The sequence below is a fragment of the Symphodus melops genome (assembly GCF_947650265.1).
Source record: "Symphodus melops genome assembly, chromosome: 19".
Taxonomy (NCBI): Eukaryota; Metazoa; Chordata; class Actinopteri; order Labriformes; family Labridae; genus Symphodus; species Symphodus melops.
The window spans coordinates 13698153-13718277 of NC_136709.1; the positions used below are offsets into that span (position 1 = coordinate 13698153).

Consider the following 20125-nt stretch of genomic DNA (forward strand, 5'->3'; position numbering starts at 1 on the left):
CCAAAACAGTCTCAATTACTTCTCCAGTTATATGAAAATGAGAATTTCCAAAGTGATTTAGGCACTGCATAAATGCATGATTTATTATTTATTTCAAAACTGTTCCATAATAAATAAATAAACAAAAACAACAACAACATTTTGACCGTTTCTTTTTCTTTTCATCCCAAAATCACCTTGTTTTGTAATTGTTAATGATACAGTCTGTGGAGGAAATCCCATATTTAACCCAGTTGTTAGACCAACATGATAAAATCACAGATGTTAAACCCTGTTCTTCCACTGGTTCACCCGAAGTCCCTCTACACCTCCAGGTAGGCTACCTGCTAAACCAATCCCAACTCCAAAGAGGGTAATTGACAGGGTGGCCCCGCCCATCCATCCACCTGTAATCCAATCCGTGGCCCTGTCACAGGTAAAACCGGCCTCGATTTCTTAGCATTGCCCCAAAAAAGCGAGAAAAGCTGACAAAACCCGTTCTCTCAGTAGGGGACACTTGTTTGTCGCCGCGGCCCTCATCCAGCGTAAGCGGCGGAGTTTTCCTCAGTAAAGAAGACGGATCGGATTTTCAGTACCAACTAGAAAGTCCAGTTCGACCGACAGAAATGTCACAGGAGCATGACAAGTAAGTTGTCCTGACTATCCTCTCTGAGCCTGCACACCGGGTTGACTCTTACAGCCTTAAATATTGACTCTAAATTTTACTTTTTTAAAATAGTTTTTGCACTTTTCTCCTGAGTTACTTGTACACACGGATTTTAAAAGCAGAGGTCAAAAGGTGGTCCACATCCGACGTGCAACTGTTGCATGATTTTTTTTTTTTTTTTTTTTTAATGGCTCATGATTTTGTATCGCATTTTAGCACTCATATAGGACTTTTTTTTCATGGAGAAAGGCTGCCAGGTGGGAAAGTGATTACATCTTCTCATAGTTTCCCATGGTCGTAACTCCGCTTATTTCACCTGTCATGTTCAAGCCCGTACAGGTGGATCTCCACCTGTCGTGCGAGCACAGGCGCATGTTAGAATAAAAACCGTCCCGTGATATCGTTGGGCGGTTTAGTGTTTGATTTTGCTCTAAGCTCCAACAGTTCTGTGGACAGTCATAATGATGTTTGTTCAGGAATAAACACGGGGCTCAGCAGGGAGCTGTCAGCAGCAACAACAAAAAAAACTCGCTCTGATGATAGATTTGTTCCCATGTCAGAGATCAGATCAACAGCAATTCCTCTAAGAAATAAGATGAGACATTTTGAAATATTTCACGTTTAACGCTCAGCCGTATTTCTGTGTTTTTGGGTGCAACGACATGAAGGCTTTTTAGAATAGTGAAATTGAACACCCTGTAGGCGTTGGCCCGACTACATACACAGACAATGTAAGCAAGCAAAGGGCTATATGAGGTGATATTTTTACTCGCTATTGGTCAAATATTCAATGTCAGAAGAAAATACTACATTGATATTTTTTTTTCCTAAAATTTCGGACAGAAAATATGTTTTTGTTTTTGAATAATTATTTCCCCGACACTCAAAAGGAAACGTATGCCAAATAATGCTCCCTTACTGTTGTCGTTTCTGAACTGTTAAAATCTGTATATTCCCTGTCTGACAAAACAAACAGTTTTTAACTGATGGATAAACTTTCCCTCGAGTTTTATCACCAGTAAATAATGGATCTTATCAGGTTGCCTTGTTTGACTATAGCACAATTAGATATAGGATTACTAATTATTACTTTGCTTTGACCATTCAGAGGTGTGAAGAAGCTGTTTTTGTTGTAGATACTGGACATGGAAACTGAATCAGACCATTAACACTTAATCATAATTACTTTATTGTCTGCAGAAAGAAAATCCTGGACAGATAGGTTTGGTCACAGGATGATTAAAGACATGAAATTTCATGTGTGAATTTTTAAAGTTTGACAAGGAAAGGTAATGATTAAGATGTAAGTTTACTAACAAAGCTTGACTAATGACTCCTCTTTGCTCTTGTCTTAAGGCGTCTATGTAAATATAACTGAGCAAATATGAACATTTTCTGTAAACAGGCATGTGAAGTGTTGAAATGTTCTATATACCTTTACATTTAGAACATATGTATTTCCATTTTAATTATGAGCCCAATGAGTTTAAATGAACACTTGCAGGTCATTGCAAGCAGCTATAACTGAATACATCAGTATGTATTCGTATTGGTCCAAATTCTCACAAGTCTCACAAGACCTAAGAGGAAGTAAAGTACAAGGGAGGGTGACTGGGCCTAAACATATTTTCCGCAATCATTCTGTCATAGAAAAACAGTACCTGTACCATTGCAGGAATGCAGCCGGGTCACATGCGTCACTAGCGGTCACCTTTTCAGCCAATGAGAGACGTCCATACTGGAGTAGTCTGTCTGGATGAGCCTGTAGAGCATCTTTCGCTCAAGACGCCTCGATGGTTCAATCACTGAGATTTGTTGCACAATCGTTGAAAAGCTTGAACAACTGGTCTCGCAGATAAAGAACATCTATGTGGTTGATCCCTGGCTCTTATAACCTGTTTGTCTGTTTTGAACGTCGCTGTGATTTTAGTAGGAAGTCAGTGATGAGAATCAACTAAAGAGTCATTAACCCTCGAGTCTGCACTTTCAAATGTGCATAAATAATGTGCGCAAACTTAATTTTGTATGGTCATCTTAGTTTCATGTGGTAAAAAGTATCAAATGCCATCATATTGGCAGTCTTTCTTATTAAAAATCAGCACTGATGTCTCATTGAATAAACACTATAAAAATATGAAACAATGAAGTTCGAAACTCTTTTCCTCGCAGCAAGCGTGCGGTCCTGGTTCTCCAGAACGAGCCGGGGTATGGTGGCCAGCGTCGCTCCTTTTCCACAGAAGATGAAGCCTGGAAATCATTCCTGGAGAACCCCCTGACGGCTGCCACCAAGGCCATGATGAGCATCAATGGAGATGAGGACAGCGCAGCAGCTCTTGGCCTGCTCTATGACTACTATAAGGTAACAGAATATGGAGGGGAAAAGTTCTCCTGCGTTTTTGAGTTCTTGCGCAAGATAAATCGATAGCGGAGAATTGTATGTTTAGGAATAAGTTATCAAAACCTTGAATATCATTCTACACACTGACATCGTTACATTGAGTAACACCTGTTAGGCACAGCATATGTCATGTAACTGATCCGATGGCTGGGATAGACAGCAGGATGACCCGGGTTGTTGGATGTGATGTGGTCAGATGCTGAGCGGCTGTGTTTACCCTCACATACAGGTGCCCAGGGAGAAAAGAACAATAGGCCAGAGTAAGCCAGAAGCCCTGGTCTGTGATGTGGATCCCAACAAAAGGTAAGAGACAGCGACTAACATAATAATACCCCCATTTAATAAAATAAAATGACAGCAGGCTGGATTCCAAGACTGTCACTTTCTTGGGACGTTGTGATATAATTTGGAGCTGAGTGCAGCACTTTAAAAAAAAATACATTTTTAGTAATAATTTTATTGAGATCTATTAAAAGTGTACACGGGTTTAGGAGAGGAGTACCTTGTTCTTGCTATAAGATTAAAAAAAGAGAGTAACTGACTTGAGTGAAAGTTAAACCACAAGGTCATGCTGACTATATTAAATCAGCTTATCTGACTGAGATCAAACACAAGCGTGACAACCAAGAGATGCACAACTACATTTGCTTTTTTTTCTTGCTGAAGGCACCAGATCCAGGTAGGACATCCCATATCTCCCCTGCAGGAGGCTGGTATGGAGAGCAGGATCCAGGTCCTCAAGGGGCCCTTTAATATCCTCCAGCTGGCCCAGGACAAGAGGAGCCAGTTCCCCTCCCCAGGTCTGTCAGCATTCAGACACATGAAGAGGCATAAGCAGCTTAAAAATAGAAAACCTGATTGTCAGTTTGCTGATTTGCTCTTTCAGACACAACCGTCACAGTTTCCATCGCCGCTGTGCCAAACTACCCACCTGTAAAGACGGAGGTGCCCAGCCATGGCTTCTCAGTCACCATACCAAACAATTGCACCGAAACCAACAGCCACGTGGGTGTCTTTGACCGTCAGCTCACACATAACGCCATCCAGTTCAGTCCCAGCACCCAGTCCCGCACACCCCCCGACTCCACCTTCTCCGAAAGTTATAAGGACAGTTCCCAGGAGGTGTGTGTTTCGATCCCCCTTTTTCTAAACCCTGTTAATACTCTCCCGCCAATGCAACCCCCCTTCCTGCTTCTTTTTCCTCCTCTCGTCTCTCAGATCTCTCCCATCAGACAATAGGATATTCATCCGATCCCATGGAACCGGTGGTGGGCTCAGCCTTCCCCTGGTTTTATTTGAACATGCCAAAATAGCGGCCAGTGTGTTATTATGCTATTGTCTCAGCAACACAATAAAGTGCTGTACTTTTCTCCTACAATGGCCAAAGCCCTTTCTCTCTGCTCTTTCTCTATTTTACCTGGAGGGGATTTACTTCAGTAACGAGTAACCCAACAAAACCCCTGTACAGGAGGGAATGGGGGAGGGAGGGGGGTGGAAACATGAAGGAAGAGCCAATTCAAATAAACAAAACGGAGATTAAGAATAACGTAAATAAAATCTACAGAATTGAATGAAGTATCGTATACATTCATATATTGCTCTGTCGAATGTATGAACCTGTTGTATTTTCTTTATCTGTATCCTTTGTGTGCTGCAGGTGTTTTCCTTCCCAGGGGATCTCCAGTTACGTATGGCCTCCATGACGCCCGAAGAGTATTCTCAGTTTGACACCGTGCCGGGGTAAGTTGCGCTGCTGCCGGCCCACTGCCCGGCTTCCACCGCCATTCAGCTTTTGACACATCTCTGCAGATTAGCCTCATTCATTGTGGTCACAGGGGAGACATCAGACTTCTCTGTGTATGTGAAAGTCAAGACTCGACATACACGGGCAACATCTGACTACACGCAAGACTGACTACAAGATTTAGCCACAGACATTAAGCGAAGTGTTCCACATTATGCTTGATGTATATATAATGTAGTTCTAGTTTTATCCAGTTGTACATAACAAATCACTTTTGCACTTTTTGTAAAGAGACCCCAGGTTATGCCGACAGGAGCATGCTTTTGGTGACATCTGCATTCTGGGGACACATTGCTCAGATTTCTTTTTTTTATGTTCCTATATTTTAGGAATAATTTTGAGTACACCTTAGAGGCATCCAAGTCTCTGCGTCAGAAGACAGGTGACGGCACGATGACGTATCTCAACAAGGGCCAGTTTTATCCAATCACACTAAGAGAGAGCGACAACAAAGGCATGCAGCAGCCCATCACCAAAGTCAGGGTAAGAAAGAGACTGAAATAAACTGAAATAGGATGATGATATTATGCGTGTGATTTCTGTCAGTCTAAGTTTGTCTTTGTGGATATTGATTTTTAATATCCAGAGCGTAGTCATGGTGGTGTTTGGAGAGGAGAAATGCAGAGACGATCAGCTGAAACACTGGAAGTACTGGCACTCCAGACAACACACAGCCAAGCAGAGATGTCTGGACATCGGTAAGAATCTTTTTATTCAGATAGACACATTTAAAAACAATATTTACTTGTTGGCAAAAAAAAGAGGCTTCACTTAAACTTCATAAGAACAAGGATAAAATAAACGTTAATTGTGAAGTATGACACACTGCTGGTTTGTGGCGATTTAATATTGAGTGTAAGTATTATAGACTAAGAAGTGTTCTTGTCTTCGAAGTCTGCCGATTATAATCCTTCTTTGTCTGAAGCTTAGCAGTCCCTGACAGGAAAAGGTGTGCTGTTCGGTTGAGACAGTTAGGTTGGGATTGTTAGGGGATTAATTCCACAGCCTTGAAAACCACAGCAAGTAATACAACAAATAAAGGTTTCCAGACAAAAGTGTGGATTTGATTGTGATTTGCGTGTCTGTCTGCTTTAGTCACTTTGCAGCTAACAGGCATCTAACTCTTGTTTGTTGTTACAGCTGACTACAAGGAGAGCTTCAACACCATCGGCAACATCGAGGAGATTTCCTACAATGCCATTTCCTTCACCTGGGACACCAATGAGGAGGCCAAAGTAAGACAAAAAAAAACTAGCACATAAAACAATATATTAATTGCTTTTATGAAGACTAGTATTGGTGCTGGTGTTCGTCAAAGAAAAAGTTTAGGCATACAGGATTTCTTTGTCTTAAGCTTCAAGCATGACCCATGAACTTCTCACCTCTACAACCAATACGGACTGTTACTCTTTTTTTTTTTTTTTTAAAGGTACTTAGTGGTTTCTCCCACTCCTGAATTGAGCTTTCACGTGTGTGTGTGTGTGTGTGCGTGCGTGTGTGTGTGTGCGTGTGCTTCCTGCTCGGCGCATATACATTCTTCACTCTTCCAACCTTCCTGTCACCCATATCGTGATGTTGCGTGTTTAAGTATGAGGAAACTCTTGGGGGAGTAGAATGACGGGATTGTATGGCTTTCAAATGAAATCCAGTTCAACAGGTAGGAGAGGTGACACAGAGGAGGAGCTCCTGTCCTCATAATTCAGTCCAGGTGTCTAGGTCTGTCTCTATGGTGTCCAGGTCTCTATAAGCTACACTTAACATAAATAAAGTCACATGGTTCAACCGCTGTCACACAGAGCAGGATGTTGAGTGTAACTGTCTCATGACTCTAGGCCGTAGGATGTTCATCCTTGTGTGTGTGTTCATTACTTCAGTGTGTGTTTTGGAAGCACCACCCTGCCACTTTGTTTGAGTATCTCATCATGACGAGTTATCTCATTAATCTCCTGAAGAAATGAGTGTGTTTGTTTGTAGGTGGATAGCCCCCAGAGGCCATTGCAGCTTATATGTTTTTGCAGTGTTTGCTAAAAACATTCCCCACCTTGTGTTTGCTAGCTTTGGGTCAATTTTGTTTGTTATGAAACCGAAAACAACTTTTAATTCCTTTAGCTCTCTTCGCCTTCATGGCCACATGCTTGTATTTATTTTTACCATCCATTAAAATGATCATTTGAAGTTTTAAGGTTGTTAAAAAATATTAATTATAAAACCACATAAACAGCATAAAATTGTAAGAAATCACACAATTGTTTTCTATTCAATTCAATTAAAAAAACTTTACTTGTCCTCGGGAGGCAATAGAATTGAAAAATATTTTAATAATTTGAATGGCTTTTAATTGATTTTTAGGTAAGGAAAAAAAAAACCTCACCAATAAATCATTCTAACAGGAGCTTCTTGTTGTGCAGATATTGTTGAAAGAGGAGCGTCTCTGTTTTAAGAATAAACGTGAGCCTATGATTACCGAAGTTTACCAGTAGAGGGCAGCACAGAACACTTAACACAAGAAGCTGCAAGAAAAAGGAGGACTTCCACATTAGAATAAACAAGAGACAGTGATTATTGAAGTCTACCAGTAGAGGGCAGCACAGAAGATTGAATACTGCCTGAGTGAACTGTGAGGCTGCAGAAAAGCCTTCAGTGATTCAGAAAGATACTGATGTGAAAAATGTCTGATTCAGAGGCAAACAGCAAGTGTTCAGTTATGACTATTGCTTTGTTTGTCTTTCATCAATAAATTATTAGATGCTTTAATAGTTATTGTTTTCTTGGTCTCATCTTCCATCCCTCTTTTCTTTCTGCAGATCTTCGTCTCTGTCAACTGTCTGAGCACAGACTTCTCCTCTCAGAAAGGTGTGAAGGGTCTTCCTCTGAACCTGCAGATCGACACCTACAGCTACAACAACCGCAGCAACAAGCCCATCCACCGCGCCTACTGCCAGATTAAAGTCTTCTGTGACAAGGGGGCCGAGAGGAAGATCAGGGACGAGGAGAGGAAGCAGTCCCGCAGGAAAGGGAAGGTTGCCGAGCTGAACCCTGGTCTGGCTTGTGAGTCAATATAATCCCAGAGTCCATGTGCATTAATGTTGTGTAAAGCACATGGCTCTTCATAATGCATTATTATATCAAGTCGTTGGACCACCATACAATATTTGATTACAAAGTATCTGTTGCTAAATAAGCTTGTAATCAATTAAGAACAAATCCTATGGCTGTTCAATAAAAGGCTTCATTTATATCAACAATAAAACACATCTAAGATAGGACAGTACACTCATGAACAATACAGGCACTTAAATTAAAAACAACTCTTCTTAAAAAAAGCTTGACAGATATTTTCCACAGTAGTTGCTGGAAACAAAAACACAAATAAAAACAGAGATAGATACCATGGTGCCTAGAAATATGACTTGATAAATGCTAATGTCTTTCAGTGTTTGGTTTTTTTAAATGTGTAAATATGGACAGGTTTGCTGTAGCACCATTATGTTATCATTATAGCCTGTTGCACAGCCCTTAAAGTCTAACAATGCAGATTCAAAATGTCTGTCTAACTAAATTGCTTTCTGTTCTTTTCCTCTCAGTTGTGGACGTTAAAGTGCCCCTCCTGCAGAAACGCAATGACGTGACCATCTTCAAGATGATGAATGAATTTGAGACCCAGCCGGTCCTTTTCATTCCTGACATTCACTTCTCTACCTTCCAGCGCCAAGTGAGTGTCCAACAAAGACATAAAACTCTTAATCTTGCTACATCTCTCTTAGTTGGCCAATAAACCAATTTTGTTTTTGTGCATCCGCTACATAGCAGCCAGCTGGGTCGAGGTGACCCGTGTGCTTGCTCATTGGCAGGAACAGTCAGTTCTAGTTTCCTGCACTGATAGGGGCTACTCCACATACTCATGGCTCTATTTCAGAATGTTTACTCACAGGATGAATCATTTACCAGCGACTGGCATGTGACATTACATGTGTCCATTTTGAATAAAAAGGTAGATTTTGAGATAAAAAGAGGACTGGAGATTGGTTAGTGTTACTGTATAGATGCTGGTAGTTTCTAAATTTGTCAGGTTTTATATTTTTATCGGTTCTGCAGCCTACCTCTCTGTAACTGGACTCTGAGCTTTCTCAAATTGGTGCAAACACATCGCATTATAGGGTTGTATTCTGACCTGCAGCATTTGTATTAAAGGTGATGTCTGGCATTTTTGATGTTTTCTATGAATGGATCGATGAGATGTTTTATTTATAGCACATTGGATTTTTTTCATCTATTCAGAAATGTATGTACTTTGAGCTCCCCCTACTGGTCATATTATGAAATGTCCGTGCAGTAGAAACTATCTTATCTCCCTATCTCTGGCTTTGAGTAAGTTTACTTTGTGCCCAGAAAGGCTGAGGGCTGGACAGGAGGTTATTTTTGGTGTTCGCGATGACATTGAACCTGGCCTGCTATCAGTTTCTGATAAACTCTCGGTCTTCTTGGTTTCCTCTCAGAATAGACTTCTATTTACAGCAACAACAGCAATCAATACAGTCGCTGGGCAGTAGGATCAAATAATGTTCTTTTCAAGTATTAGAAAAACAAACGTTTGATTTATCGCATTCATTGTTAAACAGAATGATTTTGCCGAAGGTGACTTCTGTATTGATTTTTTTTTTTTTTTTTTTAATGCTGTTTTTCAGTTTCATGTGCAGCTCTTTAACTTGTGTCTGTGTTTGAGGACTGTAATAGCAATTAAGTGGCTCTGCCTTATGTAAACTAAGTGTGTTGTAAATCTAGTTCACATAGAGTCAAAAGAAAGTGAGGAAAACATGGGTCAACATGAAAAAACCCTTTGGTCTAGTTGTTGACTTTTTCTGTGACCAGGTTTACAGATTATTGCTGCAAACATGCAAAGTTCAACCTGCATTATTTACACAGTCAAACATGTCTAACATTTTTGTTTTCATGTCAAACAATTCATTCAAATCAAGTGCATTTTGATCTTGATTATTGACATAAAATGCAAATACTTGCAAAGATTAAACTGTTAGCATTTTTAAATAACCTAATTTTTAAACTTTTCTGTGCAATAAAAGTACATTTCTCCTTTCTGTTCCTCTTGCAGCCTTACTCGACAGAAGATGGAGAGGACAGGTGAGTTCATGGAATTGCTGATTTTACACTTGGTCTTTTCAGACTGACAGTTTTGAACTGAGACAACCTTTGGGTCCTTCCCAGTAAACTGCATAAAGGCATTCATATGTTTCTAGGAAATGCTTGGGGCCTACGTGTGTGTATGCATGCGTGTGCTCGGGAGTTTTATGTTCTGTTAGCTGGTTGTTACGGCCGTTTAAGCAGGGTTTTGTGTTTGTGTTTCAGCTCGGGCATGAAGAGATTACCCTTCAGCGATGAAGATTTTGGTTCTCCCCCAAACAAGATGGCAAGAGCGGAGGAACCGAAGAAAGGTAAAGCGTGTGTGTTTGCCTAAGTGTTTGTATGAGTGTTGTTGTAGTGCATTAATTTGACTGTTGATGAACTGATCAGTTAGGGGTCAGCATGTTAAAGTGTGAGCTCATGCATGCCTGTGTGTGTGTGCTTGCTGTGATCTGCCCCTGAGGAGAATTGGCACTTGCAAACACGCATGCACACACACACTCACTCAAACTCAAGCATCCACTCTGGGCCATGTGATCATTCCAGTTCTTTCAAAACACATACACGTGGTCAAGGCCTTGACTGACCCAACAAAATACCACTGATTACAACATGCACACACAAATAAGCATGTGCCCTTTACCCTACACTCTGCTACAACATTCAACAAGAGAAGCTCTAAGGTGTTATAGCTTGAAATTAAGGTGATAAACACAAGTTTTCTTTAAAAAGTCTGTTTCATATGAAATCTGCATAAATAGAACTGAATATATTCTGTGTTGTCGAAGAGCCAAGCCAGATCTTGCAAGGCAACATTTTCCTGCAGGTTTTTAGTCTGGAAACAATACGTAGAGAACCAAATGAACCTGATCATATGCACACTAAACCTATCCATGAAACACAACGAGGATTCAACAGATTGTAAGAAAAATCAAAAGGATCATGGAACACAACTGTTATAAAACCAAATATGATCTGTTAGGCCTTTTTTTTCACAGTTCATTAAGCCAAGCTAATTCAGTCCTTGAACTGCTTACAATTTCAAAAGCATTCTAATTTAGGGGTCACAAGCAACAACAATAAAGTTGAAATACCACATTCTGAGTCCAAGAAGTATTTATTGTTGAGACCTCAAATTTAGAACGAAGCATGATTCAGGAAAAAATACTTTAATACTATTGCTCAACTAAAATCAGCTAAGATTTAGGTGAAGTTGTATAATCTTTCCATCTCAGCTGACGTGATTTTCCAGTTACAAAGTAGGCCCTCACAATAGGTTGATGGTTAGGATGGAATCACACTGACGTCTCTTTGAAGAAAAGAACTGCCAATCATGCGTGGATCAGCCTCCTTTAAATGACGTCTGTCTTAAACGTAGTCTTCCATTGCAGCTCAACGACACAATGAGCCTATATCGGCTACATCATTGTGAAACCACACATAGTCACTATGCTGTTTCGTTTCTTTTTCATTCGGTTTTGCTCCATAAACGGATGTTATTCAGACAAGTGGAAACTTCTATGCACGTAATTACATCTTTAAATAGAAGAGTAGAAAGAGTATTTGTTATATTTAGAGGCCAGGAATATCACAAGGTCCTGCAACAGGTTGGAAAACAACAAACAGAATCTATTTAGACCATGATAGTCTAGTGTTGTGAATGAGAGGTGTGTACAGTATGTCCTTCTGTGACTGCATGTCTTTACTACCATGTACGACGTGTGTACTTTCTAGGTGTGCTTTGTTTTGTAACAGTGCCACTTATTTGGCCCTGGATGAATGCCCATACAGTCTGTTAGGGGAAAAATTAGGAGGTGTGTTGTGCTGCATGTCATACCTGCAAATTTACTTATGGATTTAACACACATTTTGTTCATATGTGTTGGAGCTTTGCTACTTTAATATCCAGAATGGAAGCAAAGTGAAGCCTCCAATCCTTAAACCCACACAGATGACCAAAAACCAGTTTGACGCAAGTACAGGCTTAACGCATGCCAGTGGCCTTTTTCTGAGGCCAGATTTGGGTTTTGATTTTTGGGTCTTAGCCATAAACGTACATGCTCTTCTTTAACACTTGTCTTGTCTTGTCTTCTTTCTTTTTCACCACACAGTCCTTTTGTACGTGCGCAAAGAGACGGAGGAGGTGTTCGATGCACTCATGCTCAAGAATCCTACACTGAAAGGCCTGGTGGAAGCTGTAAGTTGTCCTCACTATAGTGTCTTTGTTACATTTTAGTTTAGTTTATTAGTTTGTTATTTCGTGGACAATCCCCTTTTACATTAAAAGGAGCAGCTTTAGCCTTTGCAGCTAATTTCCAGCTGTAGTCCCCGGCCAGTTGTGAATCGGCAACCTATTGTATTGTATATTTGTACTACCGCGCACACTGTAGCATTCAAGCTAGGTCATACTGTGTTCCAGAAATAAAATGTTGGAATGATGCAGAGGGGAAGTAAGATTAAAAATTGGACTGTGAATAAAAGTGTCACAGGTGAATAATGAAAATGTTTAAAAAAAAGGGTCCATTAGGTCTAATTCACTGGAGGTATGAGAAAAATGCTGTAAAAAGAGGAAGTTAAGTGGGAACACAGAGTGGGAAAAGAAGTCAGTGTCTGTAAAAGATCTGATGCAGTATCACTTATTGTGTGTTATGTATCATAGAGTTTTATGTTCCTTTTTAAATATTAACTATCTTTTATTTTGTTTGTTTTTTTCTCTGCACCAGATTGCAGAGAAGTATGAATTGCCTTTGGACAAGGTTGGAAAAGTCTACAAGAAGTGCAAGAAAGGGTGAGTCAGTAAAACACTCCTACACTACTCCAGGTTACCTTAGACAACCCTCCTTCACAACAACCCACAGAAGTAACATTCATCCACTTCAATCTTCTAAAATGTTTTCAAAGATATTACTTCAAAAATTAGAAACTCAATGGAAATAAGGGATCCAAATAGCTGCTGCTTCTGTAATCCTCATTAGCCAAATCATGATCTATAGGAAACAGCCATGCATGTTTAATTGAATTACTATATTGATAGTATGTCATTTTGCAGTGTCTTCAGATAGCCTAGAGGTTAAACTGCATGCCTCATGTGCAGAGGCAGGAGTCCTTTAAGTGGGTGGCCCATGCTATTCTGACCCTCGGCATTTTACCACATGTAATTCCCCATTCTCTTACATCAGTTGCCTGCTTTGTCCCCTGTCCTCTCTTCAATGAGTGCACTCCCACCTCCCGTCCCAACAAATGACTGTGGAAACGGGACAATGCTTAAAAATAAATCTATTTTCAAATCTTTTTTTTAAAAAAATGATTTATTTTGGTGGGACACTGATAGCCTAGCAGTTATGTCACATGTCCCACGTGCAGTGGCAATAGTCCTCGTTGCAGAGGTCCTGGGTTCAAATCCAACCTCGGCTTTTTGATGTATGTTGTCCCCAGCTCTCTCTCCTCCTAACCTTTCCTGTCTGTCTACGGCTGTCCAATCTAATAAAGGCAAAAAGGCCAATGAATAAGTAAATGATTTCCAAAAGATGTATTTGGGGACATTTACCTTTTTTAGAGAAGACGGTGAATAAAAAAAAAAAAAGACCAAGGAAAGGTTATATATGACAGTTGGAGCATTAACAGTAGACTTAATGAGCTGTACCAAGTGCTCATTAACTCTTGTGTTGTGCTGTAAAGGACCTGCTGGTTGGACTTTATCCTCCATATATGAGAAAAAACTTAAACACTAGGTCATCAGTGCCTCTGTCCTAATCTTATGCTAAACTTTGTGCCAGTGACATGCTATTACATTTTTTTAAGTTTGTTAAAAAAACAAAAACGTTTTTCATAGTAAAAATGTGAAATATTGTTACCCACCTGTTACATTATCTTTCAAGTCCTGTGTATGTTTTGACTTAACGTAACAGAATGACTCAGGATTTAAGTATTGTTTTAATCTTTAATTTTTGGATGGGCTTAAAAAAAAAAATCCCTTACACTGATCTTTTTTCTAAATAGGATTCTGGTCCACATGGACGACAACATTATCAAACACTACTCCAACGAAGACACCTTCCAGATAACCATGGAGGAGCAAGGTGGCATGTACAAACTCACCCTCACAGAAATCTAATTAGACAGGAGGAGATGGCATCACATGGAGCAGAGGGATGGAGGACGGATAAAAAAAAAAAATGAGTTGTGGTTTACACGTCTAGCTGTGCAGTGAAACTCAAATCATGTTTGTACTTTTTTAAATGTCAAACAGGTGACACAACACAAAGTCTTACAACAGGAATTTAAAAAGTCATAGCTCTTAGATCATCCTAAATGTTGATTGGATACAGGATGCCAGATTTTAAAATTTGAATCATTTTTAAACCATCTTGCGCCTCAGATATTAGTGCCTACATTTGTACCTTTTTTTTGTACAGAGCATGTGTGCTGCTATACCTCAAGCTTTGCAAGCAGCAGTGTTTCTCTTTTTTTAAGAAAATCTGTATAAGAGGAATGGACTTGTCTTTCCCTACATGCATGTAAAGCCATAGCACTGACGAATACAATATGTAAAGTTGGGTATTAAGTGCACAAACTGAAGACAGCTTGTAGTTGATGAAGCCTCAGTGCTTCAGTGTATTAATACCAAACAACATGGCAGTATTTAGTGTGTCAAACTTTCTTCAGCCATCATGCAGTTAGCCATAAACAGTGAAACTCTTGTATTTGTTAGCATACAGTATATGTGTTTGTAAGTGTAATCATTTTTGTTCTCTGATCAATTTAAATAAGGGCCTCTTTATAAGTATTATAAAGTTAATAAATACATTGATAATCAAGCTAAAACACTGCTCCCCCCACTGTAGAGTAGATGTCTGGATATTGATGAAAAAGGTCAATGAAAGTCTAGTACAGTCAACACGGGCTGCTCTGGAAGTGCAATATGATAGAAAAGTTCAGGAAAAAAAACTAATCTTTATTGCCATATTTAAAGTGTATAATACATTTTATTGATAATTTTGAATGAACATATTTTGTAAATACCTGCTGACAAAAAGGATCGATGTGATCCCTTCTTTTGTATCTCAGTACTTAATGTGTATATATTTATTAAGACAAATGGATGTGGGTCAATGTTTTGTTTTTTTATCATATATATCAATATTTCTTTTGTTCTTATTAATATAATGTTTTTATTTTATTTTATAAGAAGTCATTCTAACATATGTCGAGGGATTTATTACATGTTTTTAATGAATGTTTTGTTTTTGTAAAGGATTTGATGCAAACAGTGCCCAATAAAGTCTCAATTTCTTCATGTTCCTTCTTGCTGTTTTATTGATTTTATTTATTTTCAAACATTGTTTTTGAATTTGTAGCCCATATATATATATATATTAAATTGGGTTTGTTGGTGCTGCTGCAGAGATTAACTGTGTGAGTGTTTTCTGTATCTTTCCAAAAGAACAGATGTCTGGGCATCAACCCTCTCCATGTGGACAGGAAACAGGCATGTCAGGACAGCCTGGTGCAGAGATGATGCACCTACGGAAACAAGGGCACACACTCTGCTACACCCTTTTTGAATAGTGTAGGCTTTTGTTTTAATTGCAATATATCAACGTTTAATTGTCTTTGGGGAGAGTAAAACCAACCAAGAATATGAATGTTTCTGACTGGTGTTGTGGTATTTGAAATCAGTCTTACTTTTTGAAGGTCTCGTTCTCGGAATTTAAAGCATTTTTACTCCCTCTTATCCTGGTCACAGACTGGGCGTACTCTAGACCAGTCAAGACCAACACTGACCAGGCTATTTTTCCACAGCATTACTGTGATTAGAAGGAAAACACACCTTTCTCAAAGCACAAATAATTTTTGTTTTTGGGGAAACGCAGGCTCAGTCCCATAATGTCTTGCTCTCGGAGCACTATGGTCTTGGGTATGTCTTGGTCTCGGTTAGTGTGCCTTTGACTACTCTACACTACACTACTCCTGACTACAAGCTCCTGTTTTCCCTAAATGTTCCCGTTATGTCCACATGAGTTTTATGTGTGTGGCTTTGAGTGAAAGGCTCCTTTTACTGATAAAGGGCCATCATATTCATGTCTCCCTGAGGATAAACCAGTATAACTTTTGTGAATCTTTAACTTTAAGTTTGATGAAGTCATCAGGTCAAAAAACACAGATGTTATCAAGCGCCTCAGCTGTAGCTTTATGATTAACAATGACGAGAAACAGTTTACACCATCATGCAAGCTCAATCTCGCAGGTAATCATGGTGAGCATTTGTTGTCAGTTTTATAACAGTCATATTTGTGAGAATTTAAAATCAGCTTGCTAATGTTAGCTTAGAACAAACCAACTTGCGCCTACTTTCACGGAATTGCATTTGATGGACATTTTAATACCTTGGTCACTAACTGCCATACGTTATTTACTCATTTACATTTGTTAAAAAAAAACCCCAAGACTGACAGATGACATCCCTGCCACTAAGTCTTTTATAAAATGATAGTCACTGTTAGACAAACACCACTCTTGTGTTTACAACATGTTTATCATAACTGTCATAAGGTAGACTCCTGATGCCATCAGTCTGATAGATAGCAGACTGGTACACGCAGCATCATAAAAGCTGAAACTCTCTGACTGGTCCTTCAGCAGGTTCAGGGAGGCCACAAGAGTCATTTAGTTATTATTTAACCAGCGGGCCAAGCCACTGTAACTTTGCTGCCCTGTTGTCCTTATGTGCAAGGCCATCTGCTCCGTGCTTCTTTTGCTGTCTCTCGCATCCCGCTCATTCTCCATGATGATACAGTCTGTCCTTGTTTAAACCCACACTGTCAACAAGCAGCCTAGGTCCTCATATGGATGACCTAAGGAGAGATCAGGAAACTGGGCAGGATCTCAGCTCAGTCATATGCTGCATCTTTTCTCCGTGGTTCTTCCATAAAGTGAAGTGAAACTCATATTTTGGTATGTAACATTAACAAATGGGAATGTGATAGAAACACTAAGTGTTAAGGATACATCTAGAACGTTATGATCTACTGATCTTCTCTTTTTTTTGACAAACTGTTTGCTTTTTTTAAAACTTTTTTAACAGAAAACAAAAAACAAGTGATTTGTATGCTTTGACAGGAATTCATCAGGCTTTTTCCTCCATCCTCTCTCTTCCATGTTTGTAGTCCATATGTTACAACCCTTGAGAATATCTTGTATAAGAGATACACCGATACTTTGCACAGAGGACTTCCACATACACTCTGTTTTCTTTCTCACCTCACCTCACCATGTATTTTGACATCGACACATAATAATGTGAATTAATGTCAGAAGCTGACTCTTATTTGTTGCGCCAAATCAATTTAACAGTGACATGTAATACACTTAACTACTGATTCAGAAAGGATTTTTTTTTTTATCAGGCAAATTAGGTCTCCTCTTGTATGAACTCTGACATGTCTTTATTGTCAAACGTGGGAGAAAATTGTGGCATTGTGGAAGTCTTACACCAAAAGAAGTGATGAAACAAACAAGGATATTGGAAGTGTCAATAGGTTAAACTGTTTTTCAAACATTAGCATCGGTCCTGATTTTCCAAATCGATGCATCTCTTTTGTTTTCCCATGTAAACAATTGAATTTAAGTAGTTCTCTTGAAATCTTGAGAAAGGAAATGGTTGCCACACAAAAACTATTGTTGTTATCCATTGATAGCAAAAATAATACATCAAGATTTAAAGGAAACACCTTTTTCACAGGAAAACAGAGTAAAATAAAATATGTAGATGTACCCACTTTGCACCTTTATTCTACCCTATATTATCTCAGGCTGCGTGTCCGGACACATACTACGCCATGTATTCATTAAGCCTCAGCACTGTTTTGCAGCAGTGTCTTTTATTTAATTAGGAGATCTTCATGCTGTGTGTTGCTTTTTGGTGGTTTGGAAATTTTCATGAGTCAGTCTGTATTTCTGTGGGTGGAGACCTTTTCTTTCACGATTCAGTGACTAACTTTGCAAATTATTTCTGCTGGGGAAAAAAACAACCCAATACTGTGTATCATTTAGTCTTCACAAAGAAGTTAGTTGATTTGATGTGTTTCACATAGCAGGATAGTTGTTAATGTGATGGCACCAATTTGTGTCAGTCATGAAATATCATCAAACTTTTTAATAGTATGATCCATAAGTGTAAATTTGACCTATTTTTGCAAGCCTGCAGTCTTGATGATGTTGTTTGAGTTCCTGTTTACATTTCTACTTCTCTAAACAGCCTGCCATGCTGACTACGCTTCTGTTTTAAATACTGAGCTACAGTATGTTTACTGTCAACAGATGACTCATATAATCTCAGTGCTGTTGAGACGCTTCTCTGATTTGTTTTTTAGCTCAAATTCTGCACCAAAGCACCATTATGTGTTCTGCCCTGTCAACACACTCTTACGACAGAATAACGTACCCTCAGCAGACCAGACTCACAAGTGACCTAGTTCGATGCTGTTCAAACATCCCGAGCACAGCTTTAGTATCAGTTCTGGTTTTGCACATTGAGAAAACCAAACACATTCCTCCATCAGCAGAAATCCCTCTGAGACAAAGTCTGCTCCATATGTGGTATGAAGTGAAACATTTCCACATACAGTTTAATGGTATTGTCTTCTTCCTGGTGTCTTTTTTCTTATTTGCACAGTGAAGCATGCTTCATTTTTCCTCGAATCTTTCTCTAATATTCCTATGACTTCAAAAGGTACCTTACAAGATGATCGATAGAACTGCAATGTCCTAGGTGTTTTAATCAGTCTGTTCCCGTGTTTCTTTGTAGGATTCATTGAATATTTTTTTCATAGATCCACTCTGTCAAGTAAAAACTCCCTCCTGCCGTGAAGTTATTCACTCGAAAAAGTGTGGGCTTGGTGACATAACAGGATGATTTTTCATTGTGCCTCTTTGTGATTCAGTTTGCAGTTACTGAAAATAGCATCTTTGAAAATAGACCAACACCTACTGTACGGACACAGTGAAACCATGGCCTTTTTACTGTTCATCCAGGAAACACAACGGAGAACATATTGAGAGACTTCAAAGCAAGCGCAAAAACATTTAATCAGTTATAGGACAGAAACCACTGATCAAATGAGAAACATACAAATGCACCTATATTTTTATTTATGAAACTTTAAGAACATTCTCCAGCAGTCTGTTAGAGTAAATATTTACATCTATATCTAAACCCCTCTGCAGTTAATACATATTTTCATTTTTGTTCAAACAAGCCACAAAATGTGCTTAGAATTTTTAATATGCAATTTTCCAATTCAGTAAAATTTCCTAGAGTAATACACCTTTAATGAATACCACTTTATGAAAAATATGAATGCACACGTTTTGTCATTGGAAATAACAACTTTACATGTAGGGCACGTTTTATTCCGTTTTTAGGTTTAATTATTGCTGTTTTTTGGTTGTCCAATACTTGAGTATGTAGGTGGATGTGTGCACATGCATGCTTGTGTGGGTGTTTGTTTTTTAAAGGGTGGGTGCATGATATAACATACCCACTCACATTCTCTTGAATTAGATGGGCAAAACTGTCCTAGTACAAAAGTCTGTTCATTCCATTTAAAAAAAAATATCTTGGGGAAAAGATTCTCTGCAGTATGCTGATATGATCATTCAAATCTCCCAGCAGCTTTCTGCAGCACTGCAGCCACTTTGCACATCCTGACAAAGAGAAAACAAAGAGATGTAAATCCTTTCAGAGCATAAACAAATTAAAGATCACTGTTGCCTTCGTAGTTAACTCTTTGAGTGAAATTCTTAATAAATGGTCTGAACAGACGACAGATATCAGTTAAGATGCTGAAAATGCCTGACACCTTGATGCTCATTTAGCAGCGCCTGGTATTGTCAATCACAAACAGCAATGCTTTCAGATAAGAAGCTCTCCAGATCCCTGTGAGAAAGAAGTTTTTGTCTCCGCTATAATGTCAACATCCAGGAAAAAACGTGTTGCAGAAACCTGCAGCACACGCTAACAAAAAAACTGAAAAAAATCATGTCCAGCTGCGAGATGCAGCAGTTTCAAATCTGCCGGATCAAATGTAGTATCATAACTTTCTTTTCTTGAAGTCCTGTCTGTCATGACAGAGGATGC

At 39.1% G+C, this 20125-nt stretch overlaps 1 protein-coding gene across 2 annotated transcripts; it reads left to right on the top strand.

The window, feature by feature from the left end:
* The first annotated feature begins 434 nt into the window (after positions 1–434).
* grhl1 (grainyhead-like transcription factor 1) lies at positions 435–15287 on the top strand. Of its 2 annotated transcripts, none has more exons than XM_079370688.1 (16): positions 435–625; positions 2816–3005; positions 3274–3347; positions 3711–3844; positions 3931–4166; positions 4702–4784; positions 5178–5331; positions 5435–5546; positions 5989–6083; positions 7653–7896; positions 8433–8560; positions 9959–9987; positions 10213–10298; positions 12099–12184; positions 12711–12775; positions 13987–15287. In XM_079370688.1, exons 1-16 carry the CDS (start codon positions 606–608, stop codon positions 14099–14101), a joined length of 1851 nt encoding a protein of 616 aa, XP_079226814.1. In that variant the 5' UTR covers positions 435–605; the 3' UTR covers positions 14102–15287. The 2 variants fall into 2 exon arrangements, with proteins under 2 accessions (XP_079226814.1, XP_079226815.1); XM_079370689.1 differs by having other exon boundaries at positions 3931–4049.
* The last annotated feature ends 4838 nt before the right edge of the window (positions 15288–20125 follow it).